This window comes from Falco cherrug, chromosome 7 (assembly GCF_023634085.1).
Source record: "Falco cherrug isolate bFalChe1 chromosome 7, bFalChe1.pri, whole genome shotgun sequence".
In the NCBI taxonomy this organism is placed as follows: domain Eukaryota; kingdom Metazoa; phylum Chordata; class Aves; order Falconiformes; family Falconidae; genus Falco; species Falco cherrug.
The window spans coordinates 14,821,028-14,847,494 of NC_073703.1; the positions used below are offsets into that span (position 1 = coordinate 14,821,028).

Sequence of the window (26,467 nt, forward strand, 5' to 3'; positions counted from 1 at the left end):
CTTCCAGGTTTGCTGAACGTGGCACCATTTCTGCTTGAGCAACACTAGTTGAACGCTGGCTTGCTGACAGCATCCATGGCTAGTGTGATCCAAGCTACACCCCTGGGTTAGTGTGCAGTCTTGGTGTTATAGGACTCTCCTCAATTATGGTAATAGTATCAAGAGAGCAATTCTTGAACCTCTTCGTCACAAATAAATGTAAGGTTTTTGCACGTACATCCAGCAGTTGCTGAATGCTAGCCATAATACAGTCTTGCATGTTAGCTGAAAAATTTGGCATAAATTATGAGGAATCAACAAAGTACTCTGCAGAATGTTTATCTAGTCCTATAGTAATTCTGTAACAGGTCTGCAGGACCCTGCAGGATCCCATAAACCAGACTGCAGAGTTCCAAAACTTTTTAGCCAGCAGCAGTGTTGTAAAATAAGCTGTGTGTGTTTATCTAGTCAGATGTATATATAATCCTAGCCATTGCTGTAACGGTGGACTAGGTTTGGAAAGAAGTTAGAAAGTAAGGCTCTTGTCCTGCAAAATAACAAATTATTTCAGCTCCTATTATGCCTGTAGAATCTTTCAGCAAAAATTCTAAAGGCATATCTGCTTATGTGACCAAACCCAATAACAATCATAGGCAACAGTCTTTTAACTGGGTGCTAGAATGAACTTTTATTTGCTTTTGTTTCACTTATTTTAGGAATTATATAATTTCTTGATATATGAATTTTAATTTTTTTTTCCCTAATGTGGTTTTAATAACTGCAGGGACTGACACTGACAGCTGTAGGTGGAGCAGATACGCCTGCTACTAAAATACCAAACTATCAGTTACTCTGACTGAGCCTTGCATGCAGAAGGATTTCGTCTTGACAACAGTCTTGATGATTGCGGGTGCCTTGATTCTTCTGGATGGAGCTACCCTGTCATGTGTTGTGTGTGTGGTAAGAAAATACCACTGGTTTGTCCCCTTTTTCTGTGTGAAATAAGACTAGGGCATCTCCTTCGGAAACTTTTAGAAATTAGATGTTGCAGAAGATTGTATAACTGGACTGGCTCCCTGACAGAAATTGGCTCATAGTGGTAGTAAATAACAAAACATTACAACTGGTTAGATGTCTGGTGGGTTTTCTAGAATTAGGATTTGGCAAACGAGCTCCTTAAATGTCAAGGACAGCAAAGAAATCAGAATATGTCTGAGTTGAATGATGCCAACTCAAGGACTGCAAGCAGTACGTACGTGCTAGGGGAGCCCTTCCTCATTTTTACCCTGCTTTTTAGTAGCTCTTTTACATGCAGCCCAAGCACTTCCACGCGGCACTTCACTGAACAGCGTAAACATGCTAACGATTCAATTCCAGTTGGTCACAGGCATGGTGAACTGGGCATTGACTGGCAGTCACACGTCAGCATGGAGCTTAAACTACTGGCCTTGAGAGAGCAGATTCCTTCAGATCAGTGGTGGTCTTAAGGTACAAGAGAACTTGCATAGCTTTGCTCAGGTTCTAGCCATTCTGTATGTAAATGGTTCCTAGTACACTAAATCTGGCAACTGAACTTTAAAAAACAACTAGGAAAAACAATAACAGCAATGTGATTTACTCGTAAAACCAACAGTGTAAGCTAGTATTTTATGCAGTGCTGAATGGTCTTCATTGGAGTATCTCACCCAGGAACTGACTTTGAGGAAATGGGAAATGTGCTGTTTCATAACAAGCAAGATGGGAGATGTTATTTAAACAAAGAACATCTTTGTTTTGCTAGGGAAAAATGTTAAGGTAGTTCAGGGAGGAGAAACACAATTGTTTAAAAATGGCTGAAAATCCAAGGTTTTCTCAAAAGCATGTCTGAAAATCTGTTTGAAATGTGTGATTTTTATGCCAAGTGGGATGCTGAAGCTTTCAAAATTAAAACCAAAAAAAGCAAGCAATGCAATACTGAACTGTTGAACCATTGCTGTATCAGCTTCACAGCTTGTTAAAGTAAACTTTAATGAGCTGAAGAATAATGCAGTCTGCCTTCCCAAACAAATGACATGGGAACTTACAGCAAATGAACTATTTATTTTGGGATTCTTTTAATGGACTTGGAACTGTTGTTTTGACCAATATGCTCATTTAATACATTCGCATTTAGGCCGTGATCAGATCTTTGCCAAATGTAATTTTTGGGTCGACATGGCACAGCATCTACAGCAAGAAGGAAACCTATGGAAATTGTTGAAAGCTACACTTGAAGCTGGATTAGACCAAGCTATTGAAGTGATACAGGAGTCCAATTCTGTCATTACCCCGGGTGAGAGTCCAGATATTTGTTGTCCAGTTGCTCAATAGTAGGCTTTTCAAGCTACTTCAGGTCTTGCATAACATTCTGCATATTTCACTGTCACTTTAATCATCTCAAACTTTTGTTTCCACTTCCTCTGAATCTATCCAATTCATGCTTGTTATCCAAATACTAAAATTGTTAAATAACTCCTTTCCTTATATGCCACCTGTCTCATCTGACGTTAGCAGTCATTCCTGCCTCTTTGTCCATAAATAGACCTCTGCAATCATTAGTCAACTTCATGCCTAATCATCCACGTCCCTATGTATATGCTATGCTTCCTCAGAAGCTGTAGTGTCCTGAGCTTTCCAACAGCGTGCCTTTTTCTTTTCCTTGAAATCTGTTCTGAAAACTTAAGCTTGCCACTTCATTTACTTAGAGACTACCTGGGAGCACACTATTAAAGCATTCCCCAGCTTCACCTTGACAAGTCTGCTCTTCTTTGATGCTATTTTTTATCCTTGATTTTATGTGTTTCAAGGCACAGATTCTACTTTATTGTCTGTTGCACACTCGTGCTAAGCATTGTTATTTTAGTGCTGTACTAATGTGCAAGAGACTTCAAAATTGGCATTATAGGCATTAAAAATACAATAGCAGCTAAGAGGATTATAACGTATGTTTAGTCACAGAATACAAGGCTGTATTTCTTTCCTGTGTTTGCAATGAAATTTTTTATTCAGATGTATTCAAAAAGTACAACATTTTTGGGACTCAGTGCCTGCTTGTCACCAGTAAACCCATTCAATACAGTGTCCTGAATGTATGTCACATTAGTGAAAGCTGAAGGTCTCCTGATGTAGTGAATTACAAGCATAAATAATGTTATAGTTCTAATGAAAAACGCTGGGTAACTAGCAGTATCACACTTGATAATTCAGTGTACATCACGGCAGTACTAGAGTCCTCATCCTTCTGTGATGATACAGCACAGGACAAAAGGGTCCGTCAGGGCCCTAGACCTAAGACTACACTAATGCCATTTGTCATATGAATTTTTAGGTTTTGCTATTGATGTGTATTCCAGCTACTATGTAAGTCAGACCTGCATTTTATGATTAGACATTAATGAACAATGCCTCACTTTGCTGTGAGTGAACTCTGCTGGGTGTTTTTCTCACGTTAAAAAATAATGAAAGCCTGTAGCGCAGAGCTGGTGATAGTGGAAATACAAGGAATTTGGGCACAAGCCTTAAACTGATACCTTTTTTTTTTAACCTTTTGAATGGTACTGGTTTATAGCAAAGAAATACGAGATGAAGTCGCTGAAGTTACTTCAGAGGGCCTCCCTCTTTGTGTTAATTCTCATAAAATAAAAAAACTCTTGCTTTTCCTAAAAATGGGTAACCTTGCACTGCCAAGATTTATGCAGGGTAATCAGCTATTCAGTCTGAGATTTCTCTAAGAATGGCAAGCTTTGGCCAACATTCATTTTCAATTTGCAACAATAACAAAAAAAATTGCCATGATATTTTAGGAGAGTTTAATTTCTGTAGAACAACTAAACATGGAAAATATTAACGGAGATCAGGAAACATTCAGTTTTCACACATCCCATCTACAGGACAGCATAGCCACTGAGTTGAAATGTGCCAGCTAATCATTTTTCTTTCATAATAATTCTTTCATTACAACAAATTGCAAGAAGTTAAGTGTTCTATGAACGCATGTGAACAAAAGACTATGGTTCCAGGTATGTAGGAGAAAATCCTTAAATAAAATAGCTCTTTTGCATTGGATTGCCTCAAGCTATTGAATATTTGCTATGTAGCCAGTTGATCTGTTTTGCACTTCTGCTGAAACCTGAGGTGAGGCCTAGGTCTTCTCTCCCCTAAGTTATGGGCGTTAGAAGTACTGTATATACCTACAGTTGTAATCAAGCAGATTCCTCCAGCTGACCCAAGAATACAGTTGGCTTCTTTCAGATGCAGCTGCATGCAGCCCTTAGCCAAATGGATGGGTCATCATGATGAGGGGCCTCTGAAAGGAGAGGGATATGGAAAAAAAGGAAGAGAACTGCCAAAGTGCCTCCCCCAGCAAAGCAGGCTGCTGTAGAGAGTAATGTTAAGTGCTGTTGTTTTTGTATAGTCACATTAAAAAATCCAACAGAAAACACTCACAGTCCTAGAAATTTGTTATTAGTCAAGATGTTTATATATTCTTCCCCTGAAGATTAAAGAAATTATTTTTAAAAGGGTCAGAGGCTTTATTTGCAATAAAGTAGTGAATTCCAAATAGAATGCTGTGCACAAAAAAAAAAAAAAAAAAAAAAAAAAAATCAATGTTCAGGGTGATAACTGTTTGTGGGTTTAATTTTCACTCACTTAATTGTCTCTTTTGGCCATTTTTTTCCCCTGTATAAGTCCTAAGTCTGTGAGGATGGCAGAACTTCCCTAATATTTTCCACACTGCCCAAAGAAGACCCTAACAGCTGTGATCATTTTTCTGGAGATGCATATGACCTGTAGCATCAGGAAGAAAGGCAAAAAATGGCTCTACACTGCCTCTAAGCCTTGCCCCTCCTTCTGGGGCTGCCAGCTATTAAACCAGAGACTACATAGACTACTGACAGGTGGGGATCTGGTAATTTCAACAGCACCTTTTCAGATCTTTGTAACACCTTGCACTGGCCATATTTCCTTCACATAAGAATTCTTCACTGCTTTATCTGTTTTAGAGCTGCTTTGGATCACTGGACCCAGCTTAATGGGTGAGAGTCAAACTAGATGATTTTGTTCCAAGTAAATCTGTAGGTGATAGCTCATAAAGGAAGGTTTACAAGATAAATTTAGTACCATGGGATCTTGCATTTACTTCCCCTGAGAAGACTCCATGTCAAATCTTTTCGTCTGACAATCTTAATATGTTTCTGACTCACTGTCCATCCTATAAACTCAGCCTGGAAAGCAAGATAATGCATCTGAAATAGGTGTAGCTTCATGGCTGTAAATGAAGCTAATCTGCTTGCATTGTACCTGATGTTATAAGTCTGTCAACATTATATCTGTATGCATTTTAGGAACTTAGAAACAGCAGGGAAAACAGACGTTGCTATATCAGACTGCTTTTATTCCCTTCTTCACTCATAGTAGACCTATGGTTGCCTTACACCTGGAGGCAGTTCTCTGTGTAACAGCACACTAAATTCCTTTGGCTCACGCATCTCATTCCCTTGGAGGGCTGTTGCAGAAGATATAAAAATGATACAGCCAGAACATCCTTGCCTTTTCTGGTTGCCAGGCTCCTGGGAGGCACAGCCAGCCCTGTGGTTAAAAGGTGAAGAGGAATGGAAGCTGGAACGTGATGCTGATTTTAATAGGGACTCTAGGAGACTGAGCAGATGTACAGACAGTTAAGCTTGACTTTACTGGGCAAACTGTGAACAACATAAAAAAATAAATTGGTAGGTACATGTATGTTTGGCAGAGGAATCACCACTGCTTTTGCAGATGTCACATTTCACAGACCCACGGAGTTCCTTGAAGGATTCAGTGATCATGAGGATAAGGGTGATCTAGTTGATACTGCTGCTGTTATGGTTCTAAACTAAGCCCCATTTATTTATCGGTAGAGTTACTCTGGAAATACACCCCTCATGAGCACTGTGGCTAGAAGTTTTAGGAATTGCTAGCAATTTTTAGAGCTGTGTTCTACCATCTTAACCCAAGCTGTGGAATCTCCTGGACTACAAAAATGTTAATTCCTGGACTTAAAATGGATTGTGTGTAAATGGAGTGTTTCTTGCATGCAGAGCCATGGAACTGAACAGAACAGAGATGGTAATTTGGACTGTGAGTAGTGTTGAAATTAACTATATGGTATAACATAATTGATGTCATCCTCAGACCCCATATATGTGTTCTATTTACCAACCTCACAAGGGCCTTGTGCAAAACTACCTCTTAAATCTTACGAGTATGTATTTTCATATCTTGCACAGAATGCATAAAATTTTAATGGTTTTCATTAGCACATGTAACTGCCAAGATTTGATTCTAGGTTTGAACACCAACAGATAGGCCAATTTTTTTTCATTCAGATAAAACCAACAAACTGTCATTGTTTACTGTATGCTTGATTAATGTGCTTTGGTGTTGTTTTGATAACTTAAAGCCATGGCTTTTCCTTTTATAACAAAACATTTTGTAATATATTTTCCTTTTGTCTCAGATACAGACTTGGCCCTGGTCACTGGTGCAAGTGACGCAGTAAACTCAGCAACACAGGAAGATCCCAATCCTACTATCACTAGCATGACAATACTGGAACTCTGGAAAGCAAAAAAAGGTACTAAAAATCAATGACAGAGTTCCATAGTGTTAGCTATGATATGCATATTTCTCACAAGAAAAGTGCTAAGGTATGGATATATAAATAAGAAACGTCTTTTCTAAATTAATGCCTCACAAGATGAATATACATAGGTACATGTTTAACTGACAATGGCCATTGCCTATAGACAGGGCAGAACTTCGCAGGGGCCTAGAAAAAAAAATCCTGGCCATTTCCATAGGACCATATGTATGTTGTAACAGCTACAGTACTGCACGTTACCTTGCTTGAATCTACTGTGTTCGTCTTCATGGACTCAAAAGATTCAATACCTTTTGTGTCTTAGCCCATTACGTTTTTTCAACGGATTCTCATTTCAAAATGAGCAAAATCAGTTAGGCTATGCCTATGTTAGAGATTATTCTGCATTTAAGAGTTTGGCACTATGGTTCTGTTGGTAAATTCCTGGGCAGCTGCTTCAGGCATTGATTTTTAAACTAGTTCCCCAGCTAAAGTGAGCCATATTCAAAAAGGAAGCTTTTGGCAATGTAAACGTTTTCTATATTGTACTTTTTGCCAAGGCAGTCATGACAGAAAAGAATGCAAGCATTTTTGTACTCTTAACTGACATAGGTATGCAGATCAAAGCCAATATTCTAAACACACTTAGATGTGCGAGGTTAAAAGAGTGCGATCCGACCGCTTCAAGTAGACTGAGGTGCTTTACACGATGTTTCTGAAAATTGAAGCTGTATCAAGTTGCTTTCTTGTCTGCTGTAAATATGAAAGAAATAGACTCTGCAGCATTGATTCGGCCCAAAGAAAGCCTGTAAACAGAGAAAGCTAGATAGAATGTTTCAGTTGCATAGACTAATAACTAGAAAACACAGGAGGTTCAGGTCAGCTGGAATTAATGCTGCATTTGGCAAACAATTTATTGAAACTGAAGCCCCAAAAATATTTTTTGAAAGGAATAACATTTATGATGTTCTTGAAATACATAATTTTTATTTAGCATTAGCAGCAACGTTTGAAATTAAGTTTGTATTTGCAGCTTGAGCAAACTTTTTTGCTGTAACTCAAAGTATTGTTCCTCTGCAGAAAAGACACTAAGGATACTTTTTTTTCCACATTTACAAAGAGCCTGATTCTGTTCAATTCATTAGCATCTGTCTCCAAAGCAAACAGTTTCAGAAATTTTAGGCTTTGAGGGTGGCATTCAAGTATGGTTTAAAAAAAGACTCAATGATGATACGACATTCTTCAAAATGGCATGCATCCTAGGAATGTATTTTTTATAATTCAATTTTTAATCGAGTAGAAGCAAGGCTTTCCATATGGAAACCAGCCTAACTCATTAGACAAAAGCCTCAAGAGTCCTAAAGTCTGTTTAAAACCAGGACTTGTAGACATTAACAGACACAGACATTAATACTGATACCAAATGACTAGAGATTATACCCAATCATTGTTGATAGCGTATCTGTTGAAGACAATAGTGAGACATAAAATGCTGCAAAATAATAAATGTTATGTGCCACACAGACACTTTGTGTTATCGAAGTTAAATGTTCTTCCAGGCCATGTGCACAAAAATGTATTCTCACAGAGTAAAGGCCAGGTCTTATCTCACTTGGGTAGGACTGAAGGTGTATTATAAAGTTTAGGTACATTAATAGGTTTACATACTGTTGTTTGTAATAAAATTACATTGAAATAAGAGTAAATGCTGGCATTGACTGAGGAATTTATAAATTAATTGCATATTATTAATAAAACCCCAAAACAACCGAGAAGCACTAACTCTGGTTTGATTATCTTCTTCTCCAGTAAGTAATCAAAAGAAAGCAAATAAAACATCCAGTTGCATTATAGATGAGTTTTCCATGAAGGGTACTATATATGCATGCTCACTGTTACGTGTTCATGCACATGGTTACTTGAGGCAAATGCATTTTCCTTGGTAGCAGGGCGGGCACGCTCTTGCTCCTTTCTCCTCTTCTAAACATGGCAGAGCATGATCCATGGCTCCATCTCTGTGCAGGTGAGTCAGAATTTCTGTGTAGAGAAATAAATTTCTCTAAATTTATTCTTTGCAATTTTACTCTGTTGTTTACCCCTTTGGCCTCTTTGGGCATGCCCTGTTAAGCCTGGATGGATGTCCTTAATTTATATCTATTTTTTTAAAAAAATCTAATACTTCAGTGCTGCCTGAAGATGCAAGGAAAACGTGATGCTTTACAGAACAAGTAAGGAACTACACTAGGCTCGTTAACAGAAATATTCAGAATGGTGAAAAGGTATAGAATATTATTTTTTTTTTTCCAGCGTATGGTTTGAAGGGATAATACAGCACTTGTGCTGGATAGTGCATCCAAACTTAACAAATGGATTCCTAGTCATCTGTGTACGCTAACAGCTGTATGTCAGTATCTAACTGAAATACACATTTGCTCTGTACATATAACAGTTTATTCTTTAATTTTGTAAACTCTAGATACCACACTTTGATTTACTTTGTCTTTATGTTCCCTAAGACAGAAACAGCATGGGACAAAACCTTTGGCTTGTGTTCTAATGCATTTATCACTAGGAGGGAGGTACATATGTATTGATATTTACACACGTACACATTCTTCTGTATAGTTCTTCTACCCCTGTTGGAAAATGTTACATCAGAACCTCTGTAACGATACTCAGCCTTTAGATTTCCTGCTGAGTCCAAGTGACTTACGGGCCCAGCTTCATATGTAGAGACATGTTATTCAGAGGCAGAAATTAACTTCATGGGCAAGGGAAGCGACGTGCACAGCATCACCGGTAGGGTAGGACCCCATCTCGGGTATTCTGGTGCGGAGCATTCTCTTCTGTGGTCTGTTTCTAAACATCCTGTTGCAACACCAGTGGTCTGAAGCCAGCAGTAAAATCATAGTTGATTTGAAATGTGATAACAGCACCAGTACTGCTAAAGTTAGACAAAAATTTCCATTTTCAGTGAGGTGAAAACACAAAGTCTGTTCTGCATTAAAGAAGTAGTTCCCACCTCTTGCTGTGGGACTCAAGAACTATTTAATTATTTTTTTTTCTGGCAGGTAGTGGTGAAATAACCATACCACTATGAGTGTTTTTAAAGTTTAGTGTGATATGCTACTTTCAAAATTCTACAGCATCCGATTTCTCTTCAGAATCCATAAAATGGCGGCAACGTGTTATCTTTCCCACAAGTGAACACAAACAGTGTAGTAAAATTTTCATATAAATGTTTAATTTGAATGTTGGTATTGCCAAGTATCGCTAGTCAAAATCAATATTCGTACTAATAACAGTATTGGAATTTTACTAAAATAATGTCTCTCAAGACAAGGGATAATATTTCAGTAATTGTGTTGGGTCGTTCCCTACCTTAATGGGTGACCTCATATCCTGCTGTCTGTAGGCCAGCATCTTACTGCCACACAATCTTTTCATCAGAGCAGGAAAGCTCACCTAGTTTAACACTGCTGCAGTGTGACCATCAAGATTTGTGTCACAAAACAAGTTTCATGAATTCAGCTGATGCGTGGCTTTTTGGAATACTTTGTGATACAAGTTAATGGTACCTGGGAGTGCACTAACTGCATTATAGTAAATGATGGGAAACTGACTGGTAATTTTCCCCCTTCCTTGTTTTGGCATTTTCAAAGATAGGGATTGGTGGAATGGATTTTCACATCACATTATATTTTAAATAAGCATGCTATGATTATCACTTATGAAGACAGACTGATTTTTGAAGCATTTGAGCAAAATACTGAAACTCAGTGCAAGAGAAAGGCAAGAGCAGATTGCTACATTACTCTGCAATCGGGCCGGAAGAAGCCTGTGTGGAAAACCGGAGAGACTCAAACTGAAAAAAAATTGCAAGAAGCAGTAGCAAAGGATTTAAATCAGGTGAGATTACAAATGCTTTGGAAGGTTCTGCTGTAGATTCCAAGTTGCCATCTATTTTCAATCTCAGCGTTTCTTTACCCCATGCACTGACATGACCCTTCATTCAACCTAGGCTTGGATGACATTTGTGCTACCTTCCAGGAAAGGAATTGTTTTTTGCAGCTCCCTCTCTTATTCATCTTGAGAAAAGGATTAAATCCTCCCTCTGACCAAGCATACAGGCATGCTGAAGTGAAGCCACTTCATGCTCCTGGCCAAACAAAGAACAAAAATACCCACAATAAGCAAAAGCAGATGGCTTCAGTGGCAGGAAATGAATGAGCCAGACTGCAGGTAAAACGGCTCTCTGAACGCATCTCGGAGGTTTGCAATGACAGGTTCTTTGTTATCTGGGGCCTCCCCACAGGAGGCCAGATGTCTTCTGTTGTGAAAGGAGATAGATAGAGATGCTCTTCCTTTTCCTCCCCCTTTAACTTATGGCTGTTTAAGTTAACTGCTAATGGAGGTAGAAGCCTGTTTTTTCCCTTGCTGTCTGATGTTTTTGGAAACAGAAGAGATAGTTAGCGAAGGGGTATTCTGATATGAAAGAAAAGGCTCAGAACTGGCCTTTACCTCCCCCTGACCCTCATTTTAAAGAACAAGGAGGTCAGTGCTTCTAATTGCACTTGAAAGGATTAAACACTTGATTGCTTTCATTTGGTGGAACAAAACTATTCTTCAGTCTCAAAGCTGGAAACAAATAGATCAGTGGTATTGAGACATTTTCAGTGTGAGGTGGATGGCTTGGTTTAGCTTCTTATACCGACACAGAAATTTAACAGAGGATTTAAGTATTTTTTGAGGGGAGAGCAGGAGATGGGGGAGAAGGGGGAACTACATCTGCTGCTCAGACAGAGCAGATTTGCAGCAGAAGTGACAATAACCTCCTTCCTGCCCTATAAAAGGTTATCACAGGAATATCAACAGACCATAATTAATTACAGATATTAGATATGCCTCTGTCAGCTGGTGTAAGAATGACTCTTGCATTACACTGAAGTTGCACTGGAAGAAAAAGAATCTGAACCCAATTTCTGGACACAGTGTTCCAGACTTAAAATCTTTTCTGTACATTGATTTCACCTGAGAATTAAAATTAATTTACTTTTGGAATAGGTTCTTAATTCCCATTGTTCAAATAAAGTGAGGTACAGAAAACTTAAATTTGGAAACCATTTTGAACCTTATGAAACTGTTTTCCAAAAGTAACAAAGAACAGCTTATATAAACTTTTATCTGACCTCTGCTTCTTAAATAAAAAAAACATGTTTTCAGGGAAATGTGTCTTGGAAGTAACTCCCCCTCCCCCCCCCGCCCCATTTTTCTCTCTGGTTCTTGTAAAACATTAGGTCAGTGGGTTCATTTTATTTTTGTTTGTTTAAAGTGGGTGAAAGTTTCCTTCTCAAGCTATTATACTTGTGTGATTTTTAAAAAGCATTACAACAGTCTTTGTTTAAGAAATACAAGAACAGATGGAAATGTCAAAAGAGTATCAAAATCATACCAAAGGAAATAGCATTAATCACTGTAAAAAGCCAAAATAATCTCTCATGAATGAATAAGAATATGTTGTTTCGATAGCACTGAGACATGACTGCTGATTTTTCTCATTGCCTGGCACATGAACTCGATGTGTACGTACATTTAAAAATTACCTTTCTCATTCTGACTTCCAGCCTGTTTCTCGTGGTTGCTTTTACAGTTCACACACTGCATGTGCACTCATGTAACTTAACTAGCATTCTAGCATTTCATTTTGCAAATAGAGGAGATGTGTTTTGGTTGTCCACTGAAATACATTTTTATATGCATTCACTTGTGCAGATAAGCATACAAATCTGAAGGTAAGTATGACTTGCAGACAGTGTATTTGTGCCTTTTGTTTTAAGCAATGTTAACTTTGGTTTCAGTATCTTGAAGCATTAAAAAGCAGTACAAATCAGTTGTTTGCATCTGCCTGGATTGCTCTGTAAGCATTAAAAGATTTTCTTGAAGTAATTTTCAAGGCACTGTTCCTACGTTCACCAGGGTATGAGAATGCCCTCCTGGAGAGTATGCTACAGGGGACAACTTTGGCAGATTTTCTGAGGAAAATTACAACAAAAACTTCGTCATTTTTGTTTAAAAATTTATCTATGGTAATTTTTCAATCTGCCACTGACAAGATTAATTTTTTTCTTAAGTAACGCACCTCTGAGAATATTCAGAAATATTTATCCAACTTAGATCACACCTCTAATGAAACATTTTTTTCTACCTTAAGACTATATTCTTTACCAACATGGATTTTTCTGGCAGAACATCCTAGTATGATAAAAATATATTTGTATAACTCTACTTGTAAAGATATAGCTTAGGTCTACTGCCTCTGCCAGCATTAGCTGTACTGGTATAGCTTGGCAAAGTCATACTTGTCTAATTACATTCACATGTGCTACACATACCAACAAAAATTTCATCAGCATAGACAAAGTCTTATTTATGCTGTTCAAATTTGCACTATTACTGCAAAAGAAAAAACACAGCAGACTCATAATCTGCCTAATTTAAGGAAGTCTTACCAGAAATGTGTGGTTGGAACTGCCATCTTCCCTACTTCTTGTCTCTGCAAATTACTTTGCTAAGGTCCTGTAAAAAGATCTACATTGTCAGACAACTGCTGCAGTGTCATGAGCCTTTTCTGCTTCTTAGAATACAAGTATGTGGCATCTACAAAATTTTACTGTCTGTGATATGCCATAGTGACACTTACTAAGTTAGTGTTCCCCAGAAGAATAATGATATTACAGAATAATAAACACTTAATTAAATTCATTTGTTTGAAGAAGTCTAAAATTATCCAAGAAATTGTACATAATCTTAATATAACAGTATGTGAGCGGTACTGTGGAAATCATGCACTCTATAATGATGTTTAGAGACTGCTCTTTTCTATTACTAGGACAATTTTCCAGAATTAATCTTGAAAGCACGTAACTCGTATTCTATTCAATTAATGTGGTCTTTCATTTTGTATTGGCCGCATCCAATTTGTATTTGCATTTGTATTGCCCTTCACCCCTCTAAATTAAATACCATCCCAATAATTTCCATAAGCTTTTGATGTCATGAAAGTGAAATCAGTATTACTGGGTAAAACACAAAGAAAACACCTGAAACAAAGCAATAATAGTACTAAAAAGCTAGCATCACAATTTCTTTCTACAGTTAGAGTGATCACTCCTTATGGTAAGAGGGGCTAAGTCCTCCTGTCCTCACCTATGGCAGTATTCTCGCTGTGGTGAGCCTATCAGGTCTGTAGGTTCAAACACAGCAAGATTTAGCAGAGAGTAATTGTTTTCAAATAAGTAATTCTAATTAGCCTGCTCATCAGTAGTTCTGCAACCTCACATGTGCAGGACATAAGGTCTACAGCTTACTTTTGGACAAACACTGTAGCTATTATTAAGAGTACAATCTATTTCCAGATTTCAGTTAGATAAAAGGTTACGTTTGTGCAGTTTATCATTAAAAAAGAAACAAAATTAAATCTAGTGTTACCTACCTATAGACAGACATCTTACTCTTTTCCTGCACAACACTTGGCATTTTTAATCAATGTGTACATAAATGAAAAGAAAAAAAGCAGATTATCATATTGTCCTTTGTAGTTCTCTTTCAAAATCTCCTGATGATAGTCCACAAGGAAATAATAAATTGCTTCTATCGTGGAAAGGTATGTATCTGGCTTTCCCTTCTGATGACGCCAAAAGCAAGTTTTCCTTGTCTTCAACTCGATTTGTAGCAACCCTGTCAAGAAAAAAAGATGACACAGATTATACAATGCGGATTGGTGGATGGGATGCCAAACAAGTCTTTAGTTATGTTTTCCGACTGTGCTGCTAGCCTGCTAGATGCCTGCATGCAAGTAATTTCTCTTCCTGTCCCTCCAATTTTCATCCATAAAATGGAGGCAATGACTTTATCCTCCTTTGTGGACCACTTTGAAAGTTGTGCTGTAAGTTCTAGGTTACAATCCTCATGTCTGCAATTAAAATTTACAGTTTATCCTTTCATTCCTACAGCCTCACAGCCCTCAGTAAACTGCAGGGTCTCTTCAGATGGGAAGAGTGAAAAAGCATGGCAGACCCAATACCTTTCAAGTGTAACACAGAATCCCTCACGCTGTTAGTTTTGCTGAACTGAGGAGTATTTGCTAAGAGCCAGACACTTTTCATTTATGCTTGTTGGGTAACTGAAATCTCACTGGGATTACTCAGGAGTAACTATGACAGAATCTGGTCATTAATTTTATTAGAAACGAAAAGCATTCCCACTTGAGATGAAAGAAATACATTTGGTATCTGTATGGCACATGAAAATCTTTTATCTACTGTAGTCTGTTACTTTTATCATTCAGATGAATTTTAAACACATATCTTGTTAAGGAACATTTTTATGTTCCTTAAGATGCACAAACTATTCAAAATTAAAACCACCTTAATGTGTAATCAGTTCGTAAACAGGGTGGACAGCTGGATTATAAAGAAATGCGTACACACCTGTCAATAATACCAGGATCAGGTTGTAAAATTACCTTTTCTAAATGTTAAAATTGAATATTGTGTGTCATGGGATGGTTTAGTACAAGTAATAGTATAAATAACAACATGGTTTAAGAGTTGCTTGGAAGTTATTAACAAAGACGTTTCAGTAAGGTCCAAATTCAGGAGTGCAAACTGGCCTATAGCCTAGCAGTTGTGATTCTATACTTCTTACCTTGAAAGTATGTTTAATTCTTTCTAGTGTAATTGCAAGATTTGTTTTGCAGTTAGTAATGCATGATACCTTGCATAGTAAAAGAAATCTCTTAATGCGTTTTTTAAAAAACCTGAATGATTCCATCACTGAGTTCAAATGTTGTTGGTATTTCAGAACCAAAAATTCAAATAACGTAGTCTAATTATTACCTCTGTTAATCATATACACGTACATTCAAAATAGTAATAGGAAACTGCATTATGATTTTTCCCTCAAGATGTTTCAACTCTTGAATTTTCAGCCCTAACCAAAGTGAAAACTTTCATTAAATTCAGTGATGCTTCCACCTTAACAGCAGTGAACTAAATTTAGGGGATGATTCCTCCAATGTAAACTCCCACCTATTTGTGGTTTGAATACAAACAAAAGTTCAGTGAAGGCAAGACCCCTGATACTACTGAGCTTACCTCAAATGCTGGATCAGTTAATTTCAAACATAGAATTTTAGGAGGGTTTTTTTAAATAAAAAAATTAGAGGCTGTTAAGGGTTACAGTTTACTGAGCATGTTTCTGTCACCTGTACTGTATCTGTATCTATACAGCCAAAGGCAATGTTTTACTACAAGTACTGATTGTTCATATGAAAGCTTACAATACCAAGGAAATCAACATGTTTGTGGCTAAAAAGCATCCACATACTTTAAGCTCACTAGAAATAAATGTTTCTGTGAATCTGAAATCAAGTGAAAGGGAAATACAGCTATCTTTACATCTCCTTAGGTAATGTAACCAAGTTTCCCTTACAGAAGTTATTCTCCCGTATATGTGTCTTAGAGCAGACACCACCTTTCAGAGAGTTCTCCCACCCTTCCTTAAGCCTCCATTTTTTCCTGATATGCTACATCCTATTATCACAGCAGTCTCTGTGCTCCCTCCGCTATAACAATCGAATGCTCAGGCCTGTAGGATCCTATATTAATCATAGCTGGTCACTGATCTTACATCTAAGAGAGGTTCGAAGTTTTTACCAACATGATGTATGTAAGTGGTAAAGTTTACACACATGCAGATGCCTGTCATTTACTCTGAGCTTTCTACCACCTCTTCATCCCTACAGTTTGTATAGTGAACTGGAAGATCCACTACTTCAAGAAATACTAGTGCGGAAAATTTTAAGCAATGAGTAATTATGGTTTGCACTTATGGTAGCTAGTAAGAGTCTAAGCTCTTACTAAAGTGCCTATTGTTATTTCAATTATAATGTTAATTTCCTAAAGAGGCAGCAGCTTGAAAATTCTATTTCGGGCAGGAATTCTGCTCCTTTCCTAATCTTTTAGATTCTCAAGGTTTATAAGTAACTTAAGGATTTAGGCTGAGGAAGAAGGCATTTACTTTGGATTCATCTTACCTCTGCTATGGCCTTTGCATCACACCCTCGAGTGTGATTTTGAGACATGATGATGAAAATATGAGAGGATGACAAGAGATTTGTCAGAAAAATGAGGATGGGGGGAATTTGCCTCAGAGAATGTCAACTTACTGCTCTCAAATATCCTAGCTGAGCATAGGCAAAGGCTACCATTTTCTTGTGGGAAATTCTTGCAGAAATGAAAGTAAGCAGAGAAACTTTAAAAAACCAAAAGCAACACAAAAAAATCCAACTAAGGCAGATGTATGATTCAGCCTTGTAGGAGAGAATGTATAAGCTAATAAAATAAGACATTGGCTAATACAAAGCGGATAGTGGATCAAACAGCAAAAAATACCAAAGCAATGTTTCTTTAGCAACCATGTTGATGTTGCCAATAAGCTTCATCACTCATATGACAGAGTAATCATTAACATTAGATGCAACTGTTTCCCTTCTGATCTAGTGATGACTTTTAATGAAGTAATTAATCCTTAACATTACCAACTTTCAAGTATTTCCTGTCTTTTAATACAACTGATTTAGTTTTGCTTTCTGAAGATGTATTACACCACTTTTCCAAGATATAGAAGTACTTTTTGTCCAAGTTTGCCAGGCTTTTTTTTTTTTTTTTAAGATTGATGTACACATTCACTTTCTCTTGTAGAACAATTAGCTAGATTTACTTGATACAAATGCAGGCTTATAAAATACAACACTTTTCTTTACATTTTCTTGGCTTCGTTAACGTTTCCATCCACTATTTATTGTAACTTAAATCTTTCTGAGTATGGCAGTTACTGTTTATTTGGAATTATGAACACTCAGTTTTGAACTTTAATATATGAGCAATAGTTTGTTGGATGATGACTTCATTTGCAGTTGAACTGAAAAAATGACAATAGTTCTCTACTTCTCATGTGTGTACAACATAAAAATTTCATCAGTTTATGCCTAAGGGAAGTCTGTCCCATTCATTTGGGAAGTCAAAACTGCAATCTGTAAAAGGACTATTAATGCAACTTTCATCTTTTATGACAGGCTCTAAGGAAAGCAATGCATGCACAGGTTGTGCACGTTTATTCCTGCTGCATGAAGGGTAAAATTCTCCCCTGGGTGTGGGTAAGAGAGGCTGACTTGTGTGACGCTAGTCACACCTTACAGCAATCCTGAAAGGTGCTCAAGGAAGACGGAGGACTGGAATACTCAGAATACTCAGCTGGAACAGAGCCGAACTTCTGGAAAGGAGGGAAGAGTCCACCAGACCAGCATTCACATGGGGTAACTGGAAACCATTCTTTAAGAGCTCCGAAGTAACACCAATCATGAATTTTTGACTGATGTACTGCATAAGCTTCCACGGAAATCTTCAGTTCCTGTGGCTGCCTGTTACGTTCCTGAAATTCATCCTTTTAAAATAAGTTCCAAATACTTTAGAGTTAACTTGCAATGTGCTATTACTATAATCTTTACAGTAATACTTTAATTTATTTGATAGAGTATGTTTTGTGTTAATCTAAATACTTAGCAATGGGATTTTAATTAGCCAATGTATTATACGAACATATGGGATTCTTTAATAAACTGACTAGACAGCAGGGCAACATTTATCTTGCCTGTAAGAAGTCTGTGAAATTCCTTGTAGGGTCCAGTGCAAAGCAGTCAGTAGTAGTTATATATATAATGTATAAATCTGATAGCCTGCCCCCCAGCTAAGTGCACCTTTTTCACTAAGGAAAGTATTTTCAAACTCTTATTTATCTCAAAACAAATGGAATGCGATTGCTAAATTGTTTTATCTTTCGTGGGTTTATTTAGAATACTTAAATGTAAACTTCTTATAACGAACCTAAGACAACAAACCTTTGCAGAATTACAAGGTTTTGCTTTCAGAGGTGGGAGGGTGTAGAAGGGAAGCACACAATCCCCTTTCTCTGGAAAGTAGGTCATCAAAATGACCGTGAAAAAAAAAGAGCTTTACTGGAAAAAGAAACCAAGCCATGACATACTTGTGCTGTTATCTGCTAGATCCCTCATTCACCTTCTAGTGGCCTGTCTACCACCAGCGTGTACAAAAATGCTCCCCTGGGTCTCCTGAAAAACTGCAAAGGAAATCTTTCTGGCTTCTCTCCGAGGTCATTCAAACTACCCTTCCATTGTCTTCACATGACAGCTTCCATTCTGTGAGACTGAGGAAATTTTTTCCAAAAAACAAGTGGGAGAAATAAATGTAAATGCTTTCTTTAGTATTAATTTAGAATATTATTAAGTATTCTTATTATATTGAAGAACAAATTATATGACATGAAAAGTAATGGAGTCTTTGGTTCAAGTTTTCTACAGCACTGAAGTAGCTGACAATGCTACTGTTGAATCTTTCATTTATTCTCAGATATAGGGTTAAGAATAAACATATATTATGCTCAGGTCTGTTATAAAAACATATATATTTCCCCTAATAATTCCTGTAGCAATAACATCAACTTTTTTCTTTTTACCTTGAAGTCGTTCGTCAGTTATTATTTTATTAGTTTGATTCCAGGTACTGTCAATAAATATTATTTTCTTCAGTTTAGTGCCTTCAGTCTTGTTGCTTGAAATGCATTCATTTAGATTTTTTTCTTCTGTAGGTTCTATTTTTGCTTGTTTAAGAAATGGCTCTCTGGAACAGTCATCGTCATTATCACAAACACCTTTCTTAGTGTACTTTTGGAGATGGAAAGCAATGTCTTTCACTGAAACTGAATTGGGGCCAGGAAATATAAGTGCTATCTAAATGAAGAAAAGAAAGAACTGTGAGTGTAAACAAAGTCTAATAAAACACCAGGAATCTCTTCATTAAAGGTATTTTCTATCCCCACCCATAAACATTTAAGTCAGGACAAGATGAAAAAGTATCTCTTAAAATAACGAATGAAGATACTTATTAGAGATCTTATTAATTAAATGTTGCCTCCATGCCTCTACTACCAACTCTAATGCTTCTGTGAAGAAGTTTTTTCAGTCAAGACAACAGCGTCAGTGCCTGAGAAAGTTCAAATTTCACTTGTCATTGCAGTATGTGGGACAGGAAGGCCATAAAGAATAGTTTCTAATTTCATTCACAAATATTGTATCAGAATAAATAATCTCTTCTGCATCTATTACATGTCTCACAAATATCTTACGTGAAAAAGACCAGTGATGGCCCTACTCAGAATTTTTTCAGTAGCTTAGTGCAGCATTCCCAATCTGTGACTCGGAAAGCCTGGACCATACAAAGTCACTGCGACCTCTTCTTGCTTTTGCCCACCTTCCCTGCGGCTCTTTCTGCTTTTTTTCAGCTTCCTGCCTCTTTGCCACCTATGCTTTCCTTCATGGCTCATTCCCTGAATAACGTCTCTATGACATATTTGTATTACCCTCTACTTCATGTGATCCAAGTGTTAACTATTACATCAAATGTGTAAATATTAGATTTCAGATTAATCACACCATTTAAATGTTTAGAGCTCAGTTTTTTCAGGCTGTGTGCTGACTAGCTATTGACAGACAATAGCTCCATTTTAGTAGGTTTCCTCTATAATAGCGAATGTTAAAAATGTTAAGGAATTTTAAATACTGCAGCTACTGACTATGAGGAGCACAACACCTAACTGCTGTTTAACTTGCTGTATCATGTATTTTGGTAAAATATTTCTTATAGTACACAATAAATCAAATTATCCATTCTCTAAGGGGGTGAACATAGGAAATTCATGTGGTTAGATAGTGCTACAGTTTTTCTAAGCTCTGGAGGACAGTCCAGAACCACTGTGTGTGTATTTGTAGGCCCAAGCTTTATGCGAGTGCAAGATGGAGTAAAGTGGATTAATAGAACAGCGCTTCCCTCCTGCTTCCTCCCAGCAGAGTTCGTTATGACTGCAGGAGGAAGTGCAGAAGATACATCTGCATCTCCCCATCTCCCCAGCACACAGCCCATCTAGCTATACAGAATTTCTTACTTCATGTCTTTTTTCTTCATATTCTGGAATGCAAGGGTATTTATAAATTGTAACATCATCAGGTGCCAGAAGCTTAGCATGCACAGCAGTGCTTTTGCCATCTGTTTCATTTGGGTGTTTAATAATGTCAATCTTCAAAGGTAACTACAGTAAGACAGAAAGAAAAAAAAAGAAATAAGCAATACTTATAATCTTATTTCCAGGTACAAAAATTTACGCAAAATCTGGGAGGAATCCCTATACCATGTAATTAAGAGATATTTGACAATTTTTAAAAATGTTTTTATTTTAATAGGTTTAGAACTAAACTAGAGACAAGTGACAAGAAGCACCTGTTACATTCTCTCAGTTCATGTAAATACCCAAGTATGCAATGAATGCAATTTGGAATGCTGCAGCAGCAGCGTGGTAAAACCTCTAGAAATAGCATCAATAAGGTAAATAAGATGTGATATTAATTTAAGCAATATAATGGTCCTAAATATGAATACTTATGTTCACCTTATTGCAAAAATGGCCATTTCAATGAAAATACACCTAAATCTCCTAGGTCTAATTTCCAAAGTACTTCTAGAGTATTTTCACGATGCTTTCAAACTACAGAGTGTCTCCAAATGCATCTTAGTTCTCAGGTAGGTGATTTTGCAAAATGTATCAGTCCTCTTTGATGGTTTCTCCAAGTATTTTAGCTGAAAGGCATTATACTTTTTCGTATTTGTATTTTGAGGGTGCTCATCTGAATTATACAAGCATGACATTTAGGAATGTCTTTTAGCTCACGTTTTATGTAAAAATCACTCTTGGTTATGGGAAAATCATATTTTTTGTTTGCAATATACTCTGTTCTGGCCAGAGTTCTTAGAAACTGAAGAATAAAGGTAACACCTTTTTTTCTGTAAAGAAACATTTAAGAACTAAGTGCACGACAAGCTGGCTGACTTCAGCTTATGTTCTCATCTGGTAGATACATAAATGTTTATGGGAGGACTGGAACACTGTCAATGTTTGTAAATGTAATCCCTCAAATAAGAACAATAATTTTATTTAAGTGTAGTTTATTCACACTTATACCTGCGTTAAAGATAAGCACCCATAAAGAATGAATAAGAAAAGAAATGGTCACAGACAGACTATCTGTCTCCAGAAACTAAAAGGTACAAGAATATTATTTAAAAATCTATAAGAAATATTAACCTTCACAGTTGGAATTTCTTTGGTAGGGACAGTTTCAACAGGAACAAAGCATGTGTAACAATAAAACATCCTTGAACTGCTGCATCGGGGGCATTTTGATCTCCCACTCTTTTTTGCCTTTTCCAGTACTTCTTGCGATGCTAACTGTAATTGTTGAAGTGGGTTATCTTGAAGCGATGATGGAGTCTGCAGTTCTAGACTTTCCAAACATTCAGTATTTCTTCTTTGTCCCTGACAGTTTTCTTCATTTAAAAGCGCAGATGAATTTAAAGACATGGTTAGCTGAAACAGACAATATGTTGTAACTGTTAAATAAAAAATCCAATATACTATGAATTAATTCACTGGAAACGATTCTGTATGATCCTGTTTAGCAAAAAATACTCATCAAGGAAGGCAATTCCTATAAGAGAAAGAATAATAAAATCATCTGATTCAGTTGTTATTGCACCAAGAACTCCAAAAGGATTTCAGGAGAGCATGAGATAAATGGCTAGAAAGAATGGAGATCTGTATCCTTAATGCACATATATAGCTATTCATCATTTTACTAAGTTATCCCACTCACTTAACTCATGCAGAATTGTATTTATTGGTAGGATCAGTGTCTAAAAGATTGTGAAAACACTGGTAGACACTGTTTACCTGGATGAGCAGTCCCATTAGTCTTTTGAATGACCATTGACAATGAATTAAATGTCTACAGGACAGAAATCAGTAAGAGAAAAGTTAATTGTACAAATTTAGATCTCTATCCTGAAATGTATTTGTGTGGGGGCAAACCAGCCTACCTGAATGCAACCTCTGTTGACAGAACTTTGTGAAACAGAAGAAATCTTCCAGGAGCAAGGCCTGAGGCTGAAAAATTAAGTCTCAAGAGCTAAAGCACAGCATTGGTGTTCCATATACCAGAGAGCAAGTGCTGACCCAGCCTGGACTCATTCTGCAAGTTTGTATTTATTCAGTAACATTGATGGATTTTTTTCAGGCTTTCTTCAGGACAGATGTCTCACCCTCTAGCATAAAATTTTCACTGTGTAGTCTGAGTAATGTATCAAAAAACTGACTGTACGCCCACACCCGATCCAGACAGAATTAATATTGCTGTGTGCAGAGATTCATAGTCACAGTTTTAGTGAAACCCTTCAGACTAGATCACTCGGGGTCCTCTCTAGTCTTCAAAGGAGCCCACAGCCAGGAGCCTGCAGTAGTTATAAACTGCCCTTTGCACTCTGTGCTGCATGACTTAAAACTAAAAAAGTAGTTCTCAGTATTTAATTTCAGCTAATTTAGGTTTACTTTTCATGTCAGGGATCACACTTGTGAAATGATGTAACAAAACAGTCATGCTTAACAAAAACAAACAAACAAGAATTCCTGAGATGTGATCCAAAATTAAGTGTTTAAATAAAGCCAAGTGTAATTTAATTGAAAAATAACGAAAACAAAACACTTGGCTAACTTTCCAACAAAAATTTAAAATTAATCCCAGAAAAACGAGTTGTTATTTTCTGGTAAAATTAAATACTCATGCATGCTGTGATACCCTCCCCCGCCAACAAGCTCCAACTTTTGAAAGGTCAGGGATGTCCATTCAAATGAACACAAAATCTAATATGCATACAAATTTCATAGTGCAATTGGCTTTTAAATATCTCAGCCATGAAGCAAATATACAGACTAACCCATACCATTATCAAGTTTCCTCATGAAGCGAAGAGGGCGAGAGGCCCTGTAATTTGACATGCATTCCCAGCCTGCAAACTGATTCTTTTCAGTGTGATGCCTTACGGCACTGCGGGGTTCAGCTGTGACACCCCCAAGCACGTTCATTATTGACACTGCCAAGAGACACGCTGCTCTAAGGGCACAGGAAAACCTTTGTGGTCTCAAAATAATTGCCGTTTGCCAAGTTACAGCACTATACGTACCGTATGATTTTTTAGAAAGACAGCAATAGTTTACACAACTTGTAAGAGCTGAATCTTGATTCAGTCATACGATTTTGAGACTGTAACAACTCCATCCACACGACCCTGATAACCGCTGCTGCCGGAGGCTGCCCCTACGCTCCGGCTGCGGTTCCAGGACAGCCTCCGCCTCTCTCAGGACTGGGGGTTTGTGCACGGTTCGTGCGGTGCCCAAGGCACGCTCACCCCCGGCGCTGCCGTGCGCCCACCCTGCCCCCCGGCCCGCCAGGCAGCCTGTCACCCAGGCGGCGCGGCCTCGGCCTGCGGGGTACCGGCCCCGGGGCGCAGCGGCCGCCCCGCACGGCGAGCGCGGCCCGGCAGGGTGCGGGGAGCTGCCGGGGCACAGGCCTTTGCGCCTGGGATGCTCCGCGGGAGCTGCCGAGGCGTGACCGGCCCCGGCCCCTATCACCGCAGGACACCGAGGCCTCCGAGGGCGGAGCGCGGCCCCCTCCCGCGGGCGGCCCTGCCGGCGGCCGGGGCCCACCCGCCACGGGGAGAGCTGTCGCACCGCCCCCAGGCCCCGCCGCCCCCGCCAGCACCCCACGGGCCGGGGGCTGCCGGCCGCGCGCGGCCCCCGCCGCTCCCTCCCCCAAACGCTGCGGCCTCCGTGCCCTGGCGGCGGGCGGGCAGCTCCGCACCGCGCCGTTCCTCACCCGCTCCCTCGGCTCCAGCCCCTCGGCGGGCCGCCACTCGCCGAACAGGGCCGCCCGCCTCTTCTGCGGCCCCCACAGGCCCCGGAACGAAAGTGTCGGGCTCGGCCGGCGCGGGAAGGCGGGGGCCGGAAGAGCGCGCGCGGCACGGTGCCCTGCGGCGGGAGCGCTCCGGGCGGCCCTGAGGGGCGGTGCGCGCGGGCGGCCGGGCGGGCGGGTGGCGGTTGCTGCCTGCAGCCCCGCGCGGGTGACTGACAGAGGGACTGACACCGACTGACTGACACCGACTGACATTGACTGACACCAACTGACTGACTGACTCTGACTGACTGACCGACTGACATTGACTGACTGACTCTGACCTCGACTGACTGACTGACACCAACTGACACCGACTGACTGACACTGACTGACACCGACTGACCAACACTGACTGACTGACTGATACTGACAGACTGACACTGACTGACTGACTCTTAACACCGACTGACTGACTGACTGACACCGACTGACACTGACTGGCTGACACCGACTGACACCGACTGACTGACACCGACTGACCCACTGACTGACCCCAACTGACTGACTTGACACCGACTGACTGACACCGACTGACTGACCGACACTCACTGACTGACTGACCCTGACTGACTCACTGATACCAACTGACTGACTGACTGACCGACACTGACTGACTCACTGATACCGACTGACTGACTGACACCGACTGACTGATGGACACTGACAGTGCGGCCTGAGGGCCCTTGGCCGGCACAGTGGCCCCCACTTTGCCAGAGGACGAGGGCTCGAGGGCTCGGAGCAGCTGGAGGCAGGGTGGTTCCTGAGGGTTTGTCTCTGCCGTTGGATTTGGTGTTTATCTGAGGACCTCCCACCCCAAACCAGCTTTTCCATGTTTTGTGTCGCATAAGCCTGAGCAGAAACCCCATACCCTTTCCAGCAGGTTTCTGCCCCGGCCCCAGGTTTTCCCAGCCCGTGTGAAACACGCCCCGCACTTTACTCTCCTTGACGCCTTTCCACCATGGGCGGTGGTACTGCTCTGCAGGGTCTGTCTTCTTGGTGGAAGCACCTGGAAACCACTCTGGTAGAAGGCTGAAGGCTTTGTTTCACTCCCTTGTTAGCTCCAGGCAAGCTATATCACTTAGATTTTTATTACCTGTATTATTTTTTTCCTCACCTAGTAGCATATTTGCATATTTACAGTTGACACCAAGGTCTGGAAGAAGTGTTGCTGTATTCCTTTCTTGTTTTTGCATCTCTCTTGAAATAGGACATGGGATCTTTTCTGTGGAATTCCTTGGCCTGGTTGAGGATGGTGCCCTACGGTAGCATTTACCCAATATTCAGTGTTCACTAACTGCATTTTTAGTTTGAAGTGACTAAACTAAAACAGTAATTTTGGTATAGAGAATATTTCTCTCAACTCAGCGAAATAAAGTCTGTGGTATATTAGTTGTAATAGCCTTAGGGGGAAAAGTTGACACTGTAGGCAGATCTTATGCCAAACTTTGATCTCAGTTACACCCCAAAACCATCACTAACTTCAGTGGTATTACATTCAGTGGCAGAGGAGTTCTACCAGCGTTCTGCTGTTATTTTGTTTTGTTTTGACTTGATCCATTTTTCATGCTAGCAGTGTATGTAATACATTGCAGTAGTAGGAAAAAATAGCTCCATTTCACCATCCATATTTTTTTGCCTCCTTACTCTGTGACAGTACGTCTTGATCTGCAGTAGCTAATTATGTCAAAATAACAAAATGCTTATTGGACACAACCACCTTCATAATAGTTTCAAAAGTTCTTTCTTGCCAAACTTAATTATAGTAGGCTTTACTAAGTGTACCATCTCTTACTTTGTTTGAATGATTTCTCTGGGTGCTTTATCCAGAACTTGTTTGGGAGCAAACGGAGCCTGCTCATTATTTAAAAGCACACTCT

At 39.1% G+C, this 26,467-nt stretch overlaps 1 protein-coding gene and 1 long non-coding RNA gene across 2 annotated transcripts; one reads left to right on the forward strand and one right to left on the reverse strand.

Annotated features, from left to right (window-relative positions):
* Positions 1-767: 767 nt before the first annotated feature.
* Positions 768-2,405, forward strand: LOC129736443 (uncharacterized). The gene is made up of 3 exons (XR_008733043.1): positions 768-939; positions 1,367-1,467; positions 2,132-2,405. It is a non-coding gene; the product is annotated as an uncharacterized LOC129736443 (long non-coding RNA).
* A 7,308-nt stretch (positions 2,406-9,713) lies between these two features.
* Positions 9,714-24,803, reverse strand: DTWD1 (DTW domain containing 1). The gene is made up of 5 exons (XM_055715882.1): positions 24,513-24,803; positions 21,890-22,171; positions 20,696-20,839; positions 19,211-19,484; positions 9,714-14,353 (listed from the first exon to the last, which is right to left on the reverse strand). Exons 1-5 carry the CDS (start codon positions 24,801-24,803, stop codon positions 14,124-14,126), a joined length of 1,221 nt encoding a protein of 406 aa, XP_055571857.1. The 3' UTR covers positions 9,714-14,123.
* Between the last annotated feature and the right edge of the window lie 1,664 nt (positions 24,804-26,467).